General features: G+C 29.6%; 2 protein-coding genes across 2 annotated transcripts; both read right to left on the bottom strand.

Annotated features, from left to right (window-relative positions):
* Window positions 1-2,395: 2,395 nt before the first annotated feature.
* On the bottom strand, window positions 2,396-5,444 carry LOC118047445 (thiamine thiazole synthase, chloroplastic). The gene is made up of 3 exons (XM_035056741.2): window positions 4,929-5,444; window positions 3,304-3,792; window positions 2,396-2,833 (listed from the first exon to the last, which is right to left on the bottom strand). The coding sequence occupies exons 1-3, from the start codon at window positions 5,349-5,351 to the stop codon at window positions 2,672-2,674; spliced, it is 1,074 nt and encodes a 357-aa protein (XP_034912632.1). The 5' UTR covers window positions 5,352-5,444; the 3' UTR covers window positions 2,396-2,671.
* A 5,211-nt stretch (window positions 5,445-10,655) lies between these two features.
* On the bottom strand, window positions 10,656-12,452 carry LOC118047446 (protein translation factor SUI1 homolog). The gene is made up of 5 exons (XM_035056742.2): window positions 12,295-12,452; window positions 11,472-11,550; window positions 11,137-11,342; window positions 11,007-11,060; window positions 10,656-10,884 (listed from the first exon to the last, which is right to left on the bottom strand). Exons 2-5 carry the CDS (start codon window positions 11,506-11,508, stop codon window positions 10,840-10,842), a joined length of 342 nt encoding a protein of 113 aa, XP_034912633.1. The 5' UTR covers window positions 11,509-11,550; window positions 12,295-12,452; the 3' UTR covers window positions 10,656-10,839.
* Between the last annotated feature and the right edge of the window lie 5,111 nt (window positions 12,453-17,563).

The raw sequence follows: 17,563 nt of genomic DNA, 5'->3' as shown, positions 1-17,563 counted from the left end.
CAACAGCAACATTTAACATCGCCAACCACACCAGCAACCTCTTCTAAGAGCCAGAACTAATCCAAACTGGTGTAGCCATGAATGGAAGGAATATTGCGTCTTTTTAGACGCAAAGCGCACTATTTTGTTTCTTGAGAAGCGTTGGAAGCCCCACAGTTCAAGAAGGAACGTTTTAGATACCAGCCTGGTTGCGAGATCATTACCGTGGGACAACACATTGTTTGAAAGATTTAGTGCAGCATCATGAAGTTGTTGAAAACCAGATGTTGTGGTAGGGCCATACTTTGATGAAAAGCATAAAACCTTCGAACATTTAATCATGCGGTTGAAGATGATTTAGAGTCCGTTTGTTTACGCGTTAAAAATCATGTTTAATGTAAAAGGCAGGAGGCAAGTGTTTGGTAAAGAAAAAACCACTAATTACTATTTATGAGCTTTATTAATTTCTGTGTTTGGAACGCAGGGTTGAATGAAGCAGCTAAAAGCTGCTTTTCTTGCACTGTTCATGTAATTGCACAAAAATAAACAGTGTGCATCAGCACATTGTTCATGTGAACAGTGCAAGAGAATTGCATTGTTCTGAACAGTGCAATTCTCTTGCACTGCGGTGTTTTTTAAAAAAAAAATTAATTTAGAGTTAATTTTATACTTGAATAATATTTTATCTAATTTTATTATACGTTAAAAAAATTATGAAAACTATAGTTCTTGTTGGATATATTTTGTACGTAATGGAATTGTAGATGGTTTTATAGAATAATAAAAAATATTTTATATTAAGTATGATTTATTTCATGATGTAATAGCAATAGTTAAATCCACAATATTTAAATTAAAAATCATCAATATTAATATATATATTTTTAAAATTATTTTATAACCTCAATTTCAAAAGCATTCTTAACCAAACACATTAAACTTTTTTATTCAACCTCAATTTCAACCACAGTTTTAACCAAACACTATTTTTTCAAACAACCTCAATTAAAAGCACATTTTATAAGAACAACTTTTTTCAAACTACAAACTACAACAGCTACCGCAATACCAAACACACTGATGATGACTATGGAATAATAATTTAAACTTTATGGAAGTGTGATTATGATTGTTTTTTAAAATATTTTTTGTGTTAAAATGCATTAAAATGATATATTTTTTTTATTTTTTAAAAGTTATTTTTAAGATCAGTGTATCAAAACGATTCAAAATACATAAAAAAAAAATTTAACTTTTAGAAAAATTTAAATTAAATTTTTAAAGAATATGATTTAAACCATGTTCCCAAACATTCTTGAGTTACCTTCAGATTTTATACTTTAAGTTACTTGTAACTAAGATTTCATGATATGTTATTTGTATTCTTTGTAGTCTATTCTAAATCAAATTAGAGAAGTATACTTACTTTTAAAGTGTTAAGAGTATGTTTGGTAATATGAACAACGGTTGCTTTTTAAATAATTTTTTTGTATCGAAATGGATGCTAATAATTTTTTTTAAAAAAAAAATTATTTTTAATATCAGCACATCAAAATGATCCAAAACATACAAATTATATTAAATTTTAATAAAAAAACAAAATTTAAATTTTTTTAAATACACGATTTACACCGTGTTCCAAACAGGTAACTTAGATTATGGCAAAGACCATAACAAACCATAGCAGAATGAGAATGATGAGTTACATATGCCTAATCATGCAATTCTCACTCGATATGTTATAAGAATGCTATACGGCTTCCGAAGATTTCTTGAAAGAGGCAACTATCCTGATGCGTGGACAAATTGTTATTGCCCCTGTAAGAAGCCTTGTGAACTGTGATTAAGTAGTCTAGCCGCTCACTCTTTATTATTATTAGCCTGAATGTTCAAAACAGTTTATATATTTTTTAATTAATTTTATAAATTTTAAAATTAATAATCATATATTAGAAGACTCTAAAAACACTCAAACTCATAACTAATAAAAAAACAAATATAAAGTTACTCTCATAATTGTCGCTCTCTTTCTGAGCGCGAGGCCATGGTGAAGCAACTCTCAGATGACCACCAGGATGGAGCGGGCTAGTCGATCAATATTCAAGCTGGTCTATTTTAGTCCCTGGCATGGACTACTTGTTATCTTCACATTAGGATATTGGGGGATCCAGGCCTTTAAGAATCAATGAAATTTCCTGCTTTCTTTCGTTGAATAAAAGCCCAAAAAACAATATTTTGCTATGTGGTTGCTTCGGAAAATGAGGCCACCCTCGGTGGTTTTCAAAAAAGATCCTTGGTTCGATGGTTCAGTGATGTCATTTGAATATTTTATGAGAAAGACGGCGACGCCATCTCAGCACAAATGGAGGTGTGGTGAAAAAAGTCCTGACTCTTCCACTAAAATGGCTTGCCCCCGTAGAGAAAATCAAGAAAATGTTTTCTGAATCATATGCAAATCAAACCCTCTATATTCAGACAAGAGGATTGACAGATATGCGTGCCAACAAGGTCCTAAAGCAGAGCAGCAACTAGATTCTTTCAACTGCCATGTGCCAACAGAGTCTTAAACAAGAGGAAAAGACACCAAGATCATTAACTAAAACCTACCATGACCACATCAACTGGGAAACCCGTCGAGCTCATTTCTACTGCCTTTTTATTTATCTGACATGTTTGAGTCTACTGCTACCACTCAAGTCTCTGCAATATCTGCAGATTCAACAGCAGCCAGGATCAGCTCTGGATGAAGGCCTCCCACAAATGTTCCATCCACCGCATTGGGCATCCCAAGTGACTTCAAGGCGAGGTGAGCTGCCTTCTGCCCTGATATCATCATTGCCCCAAATGTTGGTCCCTGCATCACCAAGAACCACATACGTCGGTATCGTAAGCATATGCTTTCGATTTTGAGCACTAAGTGCTAATCATAAACTAGATGTTTTTGTCAATCTCAATTCCCTCTTTGTTTGCTAACGTTACAGGACAAAACTTGATGGAGGACCGGCCGTGACCATTTCACTTTAGCATTTCCCGGTCCCTGAATCATATCAGGAAGAAGACACAGTGGTCCTTGAAGACATGATATTTCAGGACCCATTGCCGGGACCATACTATGACGGGTCCAATCTATCCACTAATAAATAGTTAGATTAGACCTTGTATTAATTGACAGCACCAAGTTTATATAGCATAATCCAAGACTATCAACATTTTTTGTTGCAGAAATTGAATATGTAGCGCAAAAGATGAGAGGAAAGTGGGAGCAATCTCGAGGCAAAAAATCCCAACCACGATATTTAAAGAAAAGGGAAATTGAAAAGTTACCATCCTCGGAGAGCCATCAATCTCAGCAACTTCCATGCCAGTAACAATCATTCCAGGCACAACTTCCCTAGTAAGCTTCACAATGGCATCTTCAGCAGCGTTCATGTCAAGAGCCTTCATTCCTGGAACGCTATCAATCATGCCAATGCTCTTAAGCCTCTTGACCCCGGTGGCACCAAATGGTCCATCATGGCCACAAGAACTCACAACCACCTTGGCCTCCATGACATTAGGGTCCATACAAGATTGTGTGTCATGGTTCATTGACACAAGAGCCCAGTTAGTGACCACTCCACCCACTCTTCCTTCTTTCACTATCAAGTCCTCTGCAGCCACAGCATTGAAAAGCTTAACATTTGGACGGGCAAGGAGTTTGCTCATGATTGTGGAGGTGAAAAGGGCTGCATGCTTGATTACTACATAGTCTTCTTGCTCATCATACTCAATACCGAGCTCATCAAGGAAGAGATGAGCTGGTTTGCGTACAACCTGGTCAAGACACAGAATATTTGAAATCAATTTCAAATCTTAATTCATAAAACGTGTATTGCAAGGATATATCTTATTCATTAATTATAACTAGCAAATCAAGAACCTTATAACAGCCGGTCCCTTCTTTTTTACTAGCACTTCTACAAATGAAGCATGGAAAACATCTTAATTTTCTACTTAAATTACAAGGAAAATGATCACGTGCCCACAAAACTCATAAGTCTAGGCAACAGCAAGGCCAATACTAACGGCCAGGTTTCTAGATGAATTGAAAACATCTCAAGGGATCCACGCCATGGACAATAATATATGGCTTACAGATTAATTTAACAAAAGAAAACAAGCTTCAATAAAAGTATGTATAAAATAAATTTTAAAAAAATAAAATAAAATATTATTTTAATATATTTCTGAATAAAAACATTTTAAAAAATCAAACTTAATATATAATATAATCAGGACTGAAATTTACATTCACTAAGCAGTACTTTGATATTATTTTTTTTTCTTTATGAGCGCAAGACATAAGGTCCAAAAGAACAAGGGGACATAACTTCATGTCACAGTTCTCAACTTTATCATAAAGTTTAAAACTTTAAGTGTACCTTTCTCTATTAAAAAAAAAAAAGAGTGAATTTTTTATGATTTTATCAATTATTGTCATCTTCAATAAATTAAAAATAAAAAATAAATCAATCCTTATCATTTAAGATACAACTATGGCCAAAAAATAATTCTGAATAAGAACAAAAACGAGCAAAACAAATCGTGTTGAAAATTTTTATTAAACATGATCACCTAGAATCCCAGTTATACGGATTCAACAGGTTAATCAAGTGATGATTATTTTGATATTTAAAAAACAAAAAAAAAACAAAAAAAAAAAATATATATATATATATATATATTTAGGGAAAAAATAAAATTTAAATCAATTAGACTAGACTATAACAGGTTATCTAGGATTGACTCACTAGATCGATCTGGTGAACTCAGATTTTACTTTTCTTTAAAGCATGCAGAGGCCAGGGCCAGGTGGTGACCGAGTCACATACCCACCAGGCCGGCCGGTTTAATTAGCATTGCCTGCTTAAAAACATGAAGGAAAAGGAAAGAACTAGTTTTGATCATACCATGGCGGAGAAGAGCTGACCACCAAGCCAAGCACCACCACCAGGGCTAACAGATTGTTCAACAATGGCAATTTTGACAGAAGGGTTCTTGCTAAGCTCATAAGCACAAGATAATCCAGCAGAGCCAGCACCAACAATAACAACATCAGTGTCTGCATGAGTTATCATGTCCATCATGTACCTTCTTGTCATTTCTCTTGACACTATAGACTCTTTGATCGGTTCAAACTTGAAAGCATTCAAATCATACGGTGGAGATGACATGGAGATGGAAACGTTTGGTGACGATGATGATTTTGTCGGCTGCATACGAAGTGTTGGTTTTGAGATGGGAGTGCCATGGAAGGAAGAGGAGGTGTCAAAAGGAGAGACTTTTTGGGATTTTGTTGAGAGAGAAGTGAGAGATGTAGCCATGGTTGCCATGATGAACGACAGCGCGTTTGGTTGTGTGTTGAGGTTTAGAGCTACGGAGCGCAGCGGAGTGAAGAAGATGGCGAGAATTTATTGGGATAGAGAGGTGAAGAAAGGCAGTGTTCGGGTGTGGAGATGAATATTAGCCGTTTGATACATTTGATTTCTTTTAACTCACGGCGTTAGTTCCCAAGGCAGTGTTAGTTTTATATATATATTCCACATTTTGTGCTCGTTTTTTATTTTCCAAGAAAATGTTAGTACTGTTTTATGACTATTTTGGAAACTAATTAGAAGCATTTTCTACAATGCATCTAGAAAAGTTCACGCCAATTCTTTTCAGAAACATACTATTTTTAGAATTATTTTAGTTTTTTTTAATAATTTAGTTGTAAAATCCAGATATAGAAAGTTATTATATGACAAAATTAAATGATGAAATAATTAATTAAATTATAATAAGTACAATAATTATAAACAGAATGATTTGCAGTAACAATATCAATAAATGAATGAATATACATTGAAAATCAATTCAACCTGTCTTGAATTATTTTAGTCTTTCTTCATATTTGATTTTTTTTTTAACAAAAAATATTTTTTTTACATCATAATATCATGAACCATGGACCTAACGGACGTTAGAAGTTTGGACGGATCTGAAGAGATGGCTTTGTATCCAACGGCTAGAGAGCCATTAGAATGCAAGATGAGGATACGATATAGCAGAGGTAAGAACATCAAAGGACAAGTGGAGATTGGATAGAATTTGAAGGGTCTAGAACGATTACACTGTGATTTGACTATTTGCAGGGGCAGGTGTGCCTCTGCCCTTTAAGTGTCTTTTTGCCAGGTGGCTTTCATGCTACAGTCCATAACGTGAACTCCAGGACTCTCTCTCTCTCTCTCTCTCTCACGGTTTATTATCTGACATAAAATAAAAATTAATATATATATATAGGGAGAGTGTACCTATATAATGTAGATAAAGCAAAAGTAATTTTCAATTGAAATCGATTAACCTTTCAATTAAAATATTAAAGTAGGATGCAGATTAACGATGAAGAGGGTATTTACTAGTATGATAATAGTTATTAAAAAAAATATATTTAAAAATACTTTAAAATAATATTTTTTTATTTTTTTTATACATTAGCCTATTAAAATAATTTAAAAACATAAAATAACTTTTAAAAAAAATTCAAAAAAATCATGAAATATGGATTGCATCACAACCCTTCTAAGGAATTCTCATTTTACTAATTGTGATATGTTCGTGTGTGTTAAAAAAATCACAAACAAAAAGCACATAAAAAATAAAATAAAAAATTTTAAATTTTAAAACTGCAAATAAAGAGATAAATATATTAGTTATAAAAAAAAATATGTGTTAAACGGATGAAATTATCATAAAATAAGAGCATATAAAAATATAAAAGAATAAGTTTAAATTTAACAAATCTAAAAAGAAAAGAAAGAGAAGCATATTAATTGTCTAAAATTTTTGTGTTTGTTTTAAAATTCATATCGACTACTTGGTGAGAAAGGACACAATGTATATGATCAATAAAATTTAAACTTACCAAAATAGATAAGAACTAGACTGGGTGCTCTCGCTTCGCCACATAGCAAACTATTTTTTTTGTACAAGATGTTTAAACTTTAAACATTGAAATAGAGTTAAAATAAAAAAAAAAAAAAAAAAAACATTACAAATCAGTCACGACAAATTATATAAACAATGCTTAATTAATGCTAAGCCAATACAAGATATTATGTCAAACTTGTAATTCAAATTATATGAACTAAATAATCCGATAAAATAAATTAAATATTAAAAGAAATTAAAAAAATCAATCATGCAAAAGAATTTTTTTAAAAATAACAATTCAAATAATGATAATTAAAATCACTATTACTGCTAATATTAACAATTTATATCATCATCAATATCATTATCAACACTATTATTATTTCTATCATTATTAAAATCACCACTATTGTTATTACTATTACTACCATCACTACTATTAATAATAATTGTGTTTGTTGTTGTTATTGTTACTTGTGCTAACATTATCATTATTATTAATAATAATAGGAGTTTTATTTGTATTTTTTTTTAACAACAATTAATATTATTATCATTATTATTGTTGTTATTGTTATTACTATAATCATTATTATTGTTATCATCATGACTATTATTAATGTTTTTTTTTTATCATCGCTATTTTTATTCTTCTTCCTCCTCACATAATAATAATAAATAATATGCTACTGTTAATACTATTATTATTATCATTATTATTATTATCACCATCATCATTATTGATACTATTATTATAACTATTAATATCATTATTATTATTATTATTATCATTACCACCACAACTTATTCATAAACAAACTATTATTATGACCATTATTATCATTATTATCATCATCGATATTACTATAACAACTATTAATATCATCATCATTATTATTATTGTTACTATCACTAGTAATAGTATTATCACTATTGTTATTATTATTACCACAATTATTATTATCACAACTATTAATATCATAATTATTATTATCACTATTATTGTTATTATGACTATCACTATCACTATTAGTATCATTATCATTATCACTAGCTACAACTACTATTATTCTTATTATCATCGTTATTTTTATTATTATTGTTGTTGTTGTTGTTGTTATTATATTTGCTACTATTATTAATAATATCATTATCACTATCATCATTAATATTATAATTTTTAATTTGATTATTATTATTATTATTGAAAAAATAAAAGTCATGTACTTGATATGAATGATAGAATTGAAAACTATAAAAACTTTGACAAAATAACCAAAAAAAAATAAAAAATCAAAAGAAAAATAATCAAATTAAAATCATTATTATCATTGTAAAAACAAAAACTATAAAGGAAAAAAAATTGAAATAGGGAAAATGACAAAAATAAAAAAAGTAAAAGTAAAAGGGCCGAATAAAAAAATATTATATATATAAATTAAAAAGCAATAATTAAATTGAAAAGATAACTGGTGATAGACTGATAACTTCTGGACACCATGTATCACTCCATATGGGAAAAGAGACAATGAGTAATAATATTAGATGAAAAAAACTCATTTTGAGTACCTGTAAGTAATTGTACGTGCACGCCCAAAATGTTTGCAGGCAGCTCCAACGCTGACACGTGAATTGTACATGCGCCAACAACTTTTTCAAATTAAAAATATAATTTTAATAGTCAATTACGTAACTATTATAGACCAAACTAACAATCAGCAAAAACACATCATGGCTAAAAGATCATAATACTCCTGATCCTAAAATTTCTTGGATCCAATTGTACATGTGTAATTCTATTGTTTATAAAAAAAATATAAAAATACCCACCCACAACCCTTTATTTTTTTTACAACTAGGGGTATTTTGGTTATTTTATTGCTGATAAACATATTAAATTTATCAAAATACCTTTAAATAAATTCATAATACCTAATAAATTATGTGAAAAGATAAAAATACCTTGATTCAAAGACAAATAAATTTTCATTTAAAGAATAGAAAAATGACTACACTATAGGAGGCAGTTTTATTATACATATGAGTTTTGAAGAGAAAAGGGATATAGTGTTTGCTTTATTGGTGGGGTTACATTAATTAAGGAAACCCGAGTTAATTGCAAATATACCCCTTATCCATAGGATTGTCATCAATTTTACCCTTCATCAATTGTACCCATCAATTCATTTCGTTAAATACACGTGGTAGCTCCAAAACTACCTAAAAAACAAAAGAACTGACCCTTGCTAATGGTGTTTTTCTATTCAAATGACGAAGCATCTCTCTCTCTCTCTTTCTTTTTTCACTTTGAATTTTATTTCTTAATTTTTTAAAAAAATTTAAATTGATGTTTATAATTTATTTAATTTTTTTATAAAAATTTTGTGATTCTAAGAAAATGTTCCAGCATATGATTAGTATTCAAATAAAAATACTTTCACACACCATTTCTTATAAAACAAAGAATATTAACTCTAAAAGATATAACTCAATTGATTATATTCTAGATTTGTTTTTGAAAAAATTATTGGTTTAAATTCTACAAATCTCAAGATTATTAAAGGTTTTTACAGTCATTAATTTCAGAACCTGCTAAAATAATGAAGATATACATGAGATAGCTCGAAGATCCATATAAATTATTTTTTAAAAAAAAAACATTATAAAAGAATGGAAAGATTTTAAACAAACCAGATCGAGTCTGATATCTTCTTGAAGAAGTTGAGAAGCGAGAAACCCGTGAATCAGAAGCCATATATCTATTTTTTTTTGTCGGCTTCTCTGTTTTGTGATCAAAAGTTTGATTTCCATGGAGATAAAAAGTGAAACTTCTGTACACGGGCTTGACAGTGACTGTGATAGTAAATAAAGGGCTTAATGGGGATAAATAAATTGTGGAAGAAAAAAAATGAGTGAGTGGATCTTTATCCGTGATAGTATATTTTTTTTATTCGGAGAAGAATAGAAAGTAAATTCAGAAGATTTCATTTGGAATTTGAGTGAAAAAAAAAGTGAATATACTTCTCTTTTTTGCTTGTTTTTAATTGTATAATGTATAATTTGAATCATGTTTACAAAGAAATACATTTTACCGTCCAACATAATTTTTTTTTAATAATTATTCTAATGGAATATACTTTGTATTAATTACAATCTGATATTTCAACGGGCTGGGCTTGGTTTAATTAGCAGATACCTAAAGAGCTCTTATTACGACCTTAGGAAGGTCAGGGTTCTTCTTTTTTTTTGCGTTCCTTTTCAAATTACCATCCTTTCCAATTTACTCAGGCCTACAAGACACTTGCGAATTACATCCAAGAAACCATCTCAAGAATTTCGTTTCTTTTGTTGATTTAACTAATCCACCAAATTTGATAATCATTGAAACAAATTCAGGTGGATATTTCCCGAAGCTGCTCTCAAGTAAATAACGAAAAAAATGCAGAGCATATAATCCGGAGTTTGATCCTTTTTCTTTGCATATTAATTTTAGTATAACTTGCCAGTCGCTCACCAACATGAGAAGTCCTAAACCCGTCCGTAAGGACTCAGAAGCTTCAACCATCTACTGAGCTTCCTGACAGTTAAATTGACAGCAGTTGTGTGGGGAAAGGCAATGAACCACCACTAAATTTCCTGCCAATCAACTGAACCCTAACCGAGAAAACCAATAGATTCTCAACAATTCAACGTTTGACCCCAGATAGGCATAATCACTTGAAACAGGAGAGAAAACGGTCGAACATTCCATTATCATCTCACAATACAGAAACCAGATAACATCAGAAACATAAGATGCATGTCATATCAAACCAAACATAGGGAAGATAGGTAACAGTTTCGATATTACTTAATTTCTTGACACATGCAGGAAGAGCACTGTGCTGAGTTTTAATTTGCAGCAGTAGCTTAGAAACCATGAATTTTAATGCTTTCCTTCTTCACAATGCCAGCCTGACCAAACAAAGCAAAATACAAATTTGGAATTCACTTAACTATGAACATCAGGTGATGACCCAAAGGAGAAAGAATTGATTTTCAAAGACTCATCGACTGGCACAAGGAGTGAAGATTACCTGAACAAGGAAGGTAGAGACATTCTTGCGCTGGTCACCTTGAAGTTGAATAACCTATACACAAAAAACGGATTTGCAATGAGGAGAGAAATATTCGATGCTAGTTTACATGCTACGGTGAAACACACACCTGGCCTAGTTCAGGGTCCTGCACCACTGTACCATTACAGCAGAACTCTTTCTTGAGGTCCTTTAGTATCTTGTTATAGCTGAATTCTTTTTTCAAACCTTGCACAGTTGTCAAGCTTTTCCTACCATTGCGTTGCTGTATACGAATGTGCACATAATCTTTTGTCCCAGCACCAGAGTCCTCGGCATTTGCATCAGCAAAAGGATCTACCATAAAAAAACTACATAATTGTTAAGACATATGGAGTAGAAGGTTTTGTCACTTCTCAGAAAAATTCTAGTGTCAGTACAACACTAGCAAGGAAATCTAATATAAGTATAAAAAAGCAAGCTTACCATAAGCTGCAGGAGTTTGGGCGTCGAAATCAGACATGAAAACTTAACTGTTCAAGTCCAACAACCTGAAAGCTCAGACCTAAACAGCAATAACTCACATTAACAGGGACTAAAACACAATTGAAAACTAAGGATAACTAACTTTGTCAAAGTTAGGACAGTTGATGTCCCTTCATCCTATATTTCACAGGGACTAGAACACAAATGAAAACTACGGATAACTAACTTAATCAAAGGTATCATCACTTCATCCTTTCTGACACAACAACATATTTCTTAGGAAGCAAGACCAAGTTGCTCTATTTCTACAATAGAACATGCCACAAAAAATTCACATGACAAAGTTAAAAACCAAAACATCAAATCAACATCCTAGATTAATATATGTTGCTCACGTGTCATAAATCAGTGCAAATACAAGCTAATAAATTCACAATATATCAAATCGCAAACTAATACGAATAAGGAAACACGGATATCCATGTAATCCATAACAAGTAACCTTGCTTTATTCATCAAAATCCCACTAAATAAAGATCAAATATCTCAACTATCTGATTAATCAAAGAGAAATAATTACACCCATAAGCCCAAAAGCTAGTCAGATCACAGACACAAGAACACCCACAGTAGATGAAAAAAAAACACAAACAAAACATCAGAAAAGCAACCTTTCAAGAGAAAGATTAAAACTTGCAATTAACTCACAAGGATATGCTCTTTTTAAACAAGATCCACATAATTAACGTACGAAATTAACAATTAAGCTAATAATTTGTATAAGAAGATGATCAAATCGACTAACTGGAAGAAAATAAATTACCTTATCCGGTGATTAGGGTTTCGACGCGTGAGATTATTTGATTGATATGAAGCGAAACCCTAAATCGGATGAGTCCAAGCTTTTCTGATGAGAGTCTGTTTGCTGTCGGAGAAAGTTGAAGAGATCTCTAGAAACTAGATAAGGAGAACAAGCCAGCGGGTGTTGGATTGAAATTACATTTTGGGGTTGGGGCGGTTAAGAGTGAATGCTACTCTCAAGAGTTCGAGTGTGTAACTACGCGCTGCGATGAGCGTTGTCCTGGCTGTGATTTGATTAGATCGAACACGTGGCAGGTGGAGAATGCGATTAGAGAAGATTCGTAGTAGAGGGAGAGCAGGAGAAGTCATTTGATAGAAGGGCGAAGCTGTCTATATAAAATGTGTTTGAGAACATCGAGAAAAACGTTGTACTTTATGGGAGAATCGCACGCAGAACTTCCTGTTTTGTTTCCTGAAAAAATAAATTTTTTTAAAATTAAATTTTAAAAAATATTTTTTAATATTTGGTAGTGTAATAAAAAATAAATTAAAAACTATTTTTTAGTGTTTAGTTATATCATAAAAATAAATTGGAAAATAATTTATTAATATTTTATATTTTTCAAGTTTATTAAAAATAATGAGGAACAAATCTTACAAATTAAAAAGTTGAATGAGAATGAAATTAAAAAAAAATATATAATTTCATAAATTATCTCAAATAAAATAAATAATAATCAAAATAATGGAGATCAAATCTAAAAAATTAAAAAAATGAAAGATGAAGAAATTAAAATAATAATAATCAACATTTCATAAATTATTTCAAATAAAATAAGTAACAATCAAAAGAATGAGGATCAAATTTGATAAATAAAAAATTTCAATAAAAAAATGATAAGGAAAAAGCAAATAGCAATTATAAAAATAAGAATAAAAATTAATATAAAAATAAATTTTTAAGTTATGAGAATTGAAAAATAAATATTCAAAACAAAATATATATAGCAATCAAAAATTTGAAGATCAAATTTGATATAATCAGCAAATAATGACATTTTTAAATTTTTCACAACTTCCAGAAAGTGTTTGCCCCCCAAATTTTTTAGGAAAACACTTTCTTAAAAACCAAGCCAAATTTTTTCTTTTACTAGAAAGTATTTTCCATTGCTAACTTTTCTAATGGCAAACAAACACAAAATAGTTTGGAAAAGTGCTTTTCCCGGAAACCACTTTCCGGAAAACAAACACAGCTAAATGGAAAATACTTTTTGAAAATCAAGCCAAATTTTTCTTTGACTGAAAAGTGTTTTTTTGTTGACCGGAAAATGTTTTCCGAACAACTTTTCTAATGACAAACAAATATAGGAAAGTTTGGAAAATGATTTTCCGGAAACTATTTTTCAGGAAAGGCCTAAAACAAAAAAAAACTTAACTTTCTAGTGCCTTTTTTAATTTAAACAACAATGTGTTTGGAAATATAATTATTTTTCTTGTTTTTTACTCAAAAAATATATTAATAATATTATTTTAAATTTTTAAAAATTATTTTTAAGATCAACACATTAAAATAATTTAAAAACATCAAAAATATTTTAATTTAAAAAAAAATTAATTTTTTTTTTAAAATACTTTTAAAACATAGTGCCAAACATCCTCTTAAAAAATCAAATAAAGTGCAATTTGTTTTTACTGTAAAAACATAATATATATATATAAAGTATTAATATTAAAAATATTTAAATAAAAATACATTGTTAAAATAATTTTTTATTGAAATGCACATAAAAAATTATATTTATAGTATTCAATATACATAAAAACTATATCAATAATTTATCTACTCGAAATAGTTTTTGCCATTAAAAATGCTCTTAATTTTTACCAACGATATTGTGTTCCTAAATTTTGAATATAATATAGTCAAACTTGAAAGTATTATTTTAATATACATAAAAAAAAAATCTAAATTGATGATTTTTTAAAAAAGATGTTGTTGATATTAAGAGATTAATTGCTAGTTTTTGTTTTTTTTGCTCATAAAAATTTATTTGATTATCTTAAATAATACTTAATACATAATTGTGTTTTAAATCTTAGTTTTTTATAATTTAAAATAACCTGGTTTTTTTTTTTTACTTATAAAGAGTTATTTTTTTATTTTTTAAATGTAAAAATCTATTCTTAATAATTTTAATCAAACATATATATTTTAAAATTTTAATTTTAAAGATCACAATTAAAAAATATTTTTTCAAAACTTATTTTTTAAAAAAACATTGCAACCATAAAAGTAATTATAATTACCAAACACACACTAACAACATTAAATTAATGGTTTTTGGCTTTTTTTTTTATCGAGATTAAAAAAAAATAAAAATATAAAAATAGTTGTTTTAATTAATATGAATATATTTAGAAAAAAAAAATTGTATTAAGTTATGAATAGAAAAAAAAATAATTTTCTACAAACAGAAAGAGAAATTATTAGATATGTTTATTGGATTCCTACTCTTTGGATGTTTCGTGACACTATAAATCTATTATTGTGGCTTTTTTGTGGGTGCATATAATGTCACCATCTTATCGAGAAAAACTTGAGTCCACTTACCCTTTATTTTATATGCTTATACTAATTTATTAATTATATTAAAATTAATTTAAAAAGATAGAAATTTATGCTCCTAGGTACGATGATTTTGATATATTTTCTATCACTTTGCTTTAAGCATTAGTATTAACAACAGAAAAAAAAAATTGAAACAATGTATATAAAAAAGTAGAGGGAAAATTACTATTTCGAATTTATACGTTAGTCATTTTTTCATTTTATTTTTATTCTTTTAAAAATTACAATTTATATCTAGGATCAATATAATTCATTTTTAATAAAAAATAAAGCTATTTTCATATATAATATAACACAAACAACACAATTTTATTTTTCTATTGTCTCAATATATATTCGTTGATGGCTAGATGAAAAAAAATCCTAAAACAAACCTAAATTGATCTATTGAAAGTTGCCTAGAGAAAGAAACAAATTCATTATTACTGTTTTGAATCGATTTTATAAATACCAAATTTAACGGCTATCATCTCTAATTAAGTAATAAACTAAATCCCATGGGTCATTTACAGTAATTCAATTCACAATGAAATATATTCAATTATTTCAGTTAATGAGGAACTGGCCTTTGGGGATATTTATATATCAGCTTGTTCTTAGTCAATTCATAATGCTCTATCAAATTATCCAAACCTTTGCAGCTTGTAGCCTAATTATGTAAACCAGAAATCACAAATATGAGTGACTTTCTAATTGATGATGCTCTCACGTTTTTTTAGAGATTGATGAGCTCATTCTTGACAGGTTATCGGGTTTGAGTTTAAGGAAGGCATGGAGATATAAGGATCAAGCTGGTCATTGTTAAAGAAAAAGTTGAATAATCCAAAGGAGGTCTCTGGCGAGACATGATCCTTGTCGTTTACCTACAAAACAAGTTTTTAGTCATGGACATGAAACCCTCCTCTGTTTATGTAAATAACTATTTACGAGGGAGGAATATATTGAATGTACATCCAAGAATATCCGGAAACCTTAAAACTTATTTGTTTTTGAAAAAAAAAATTGATTTTTATTTTATTTTTTTATTTTAAATTAATATTTTTTAGTGTTTTCAGATCATTTTGATATACTGATATCAAAAATAATTTTTTAAAAAATAATAAAAAAATATTTTAATATATTTATAAGAAAAACACTTTGAAAAATAACTATTATCACACTTTTATACTAAAAGGTGTAGTAAGGTATTCGATCACTTCAGAAAAGAAGAAAAATCATTTTTCCTTCCTATCGTGGATGTTGGACTGATCATGTGGTTACATGGTAGTTGTTAGAAAATAATATAAATCATATCTTGGAATCTTATCTAAACAATTTAAGTTTTTGGATTGAGATAGTTCTTTAACATGGTATCAAAACCTTGATGACCAAACACTTATAATTTCGAATCTCAACATCTTTATTTTTTTGATAAAAATTAAGCACAATGTAGTATAGGGTCTATGCAAGTTTAAAGTTTAAAAAATTTTATTTAAGAGAATATATTAAAAAAATATATAATTATATCTTAGAATCTTACCTAAATATTTTAAACTTTTGATTCAGGGTGATTCTTTTATAGTATTCATATTACTTTTTTTTTTTTTTGTCATGGAGAGGGAGGCAAAAAAGGAATGGAGCCCTTGCCCTAGATTAGGGTTAATCATTTGGGAACATTACATTTAGTCATGAAAGTCTTAGTGATTGGCCTTAAGTATGAGAGCCCTAGGCCCAATCCTTCGAAAGTGGGTTGGAAAGATCAATGTCTTAGTTGGGCAGAGAAAACTTCTCTGACGATGGCTTCAAATGTTTAGATAATGTTTTTCATTTTTTAAGGTAAAGCTTTTGACAAAGAATTCCTTACGAGTCGACTAGATGAAGTTTTCTAATTGGTCAGTGAATGGAATTTAACTGGGTTTCACCTATAAGCTTGCAAACAGCAGCAAACGAACGTTGCTCCACAACACAAGGGAATCTTAATTCAAGCTTAACAAATATCAAGGTGATTTGGAAAAGCAGACAAAACCTTGACAACAGCTGCATGTAAGAATCTACGTGTAAGCAGCTTAAGCCCACCATGTTCCAAAACAAGCCATTTACCCTACCATAGAAAAAACACAGTCCATAGCAACATTTGTGTACGTATAGTCCATACATCTAACACGTACTTAACATGCATGGCCCTGCCTTTCCTATAAATCAATCCAATTCATAAATTATAGTCACCTTTTGAAAGTTATAAAATACGAAATAAAATACAATTAGAAACAAATATCAATATAAATAAAAGAATTATATATAAGAGGAGATGAATTGAATAAAAAAAGATAAATTAAAGGCCCAATGTGAATTTTTATATGGCTAGTAGGCAATCTAATGAACAAAGAGAAGGAAAAGAAAGATAAAACAGAAAAGTAATTTCAGGCCAAACCATATTGAATCACCATACATGCTCCACCTAAAGAGGAAAAGGATGTCGAGACGAATCAAATGATGTGGTGCAATCATGACTACAACCACCAGAGATAGCTGCACGCTAGCTCTACCAGAAAGCAACAGAGTGACTAACATGTGCTAGGCACTTGTCAGCAGCTTTTTTGTTTATCTGTGCAAAAATAAAAAATACCCTCAAAACTAAAACATATTAATAAACAAACCTTGATGTAATTACAACCATGCAAGC

Source organism: Populus alba, chromosome 11 (assembly GCF_005239225.2).
Source record: "Populus alba chromosome 11, ASM523922v2, whole genome shotgun sequence".
Classification (NCBI taxonomy): domain Eukaryota; kingdom Viridiplantae; phylum Streptophyta; class Magnoliopsida; order Malpighiales; family Salicaceae; genus Populus; species Populus alba.
The sequence above is the reverse complement of the archived record's forward strand: the minus strand, read 5'-3'. Positions and strand labels throughout refer to the sequence as shown.

What these genes read in the sequence shown, in the direction of transcription:
- LOC118047445 (XM_035056741.2), bottom strand. Translation starts at nt 5,351, where the DNA reads ATGGCAACCATGGCTACATCTCTCACTTCTCTCTCAACAAAATCCCAA. An exon ending in GTCAGCTCTTCTCCGCCATG is followed by an intron (nt 3,793 to 4,928) that starts GTATGATCAAAA and finishes TGTCTTGACCAG; the next exon opens with GTTGTACGCAAACCAGCTCA. An exon ending in TTGATGGCTCTCCGAGGATG is followed by an intron (nt 2,834 to 3,303) that starts GTAACTTTTCAA and finishes TTGGTGATGCAG; the next exon opens with GGACCAACATTTGGGGCAAT.
- LOC118047446 (XM_035056742.2), bottom strand. Translation starts at nt 11,508, where the DNA reads ATGTCTGATTTCGACGCCCAAACTCCTGCAGCTTATG. An exon ending in CCAAACTCCTGCAGCTTATG is followed by an intron (nt 11,343 to 11,471) that starts GTAAGCTTGCTT and finishes TTTTTATGGTAG; the next exon opens with ATCCTTTTGCTGATGCAAAT. An exon ending in TCTCTACCTTCCTTGTTCAG is followed by an intron (nt 10,885 to 11,006) that starts GTAATCTTCACT and finishes TTGTTTGGTCAG; the next exon opens with GCTGGCATTGTGAAGAAGGA.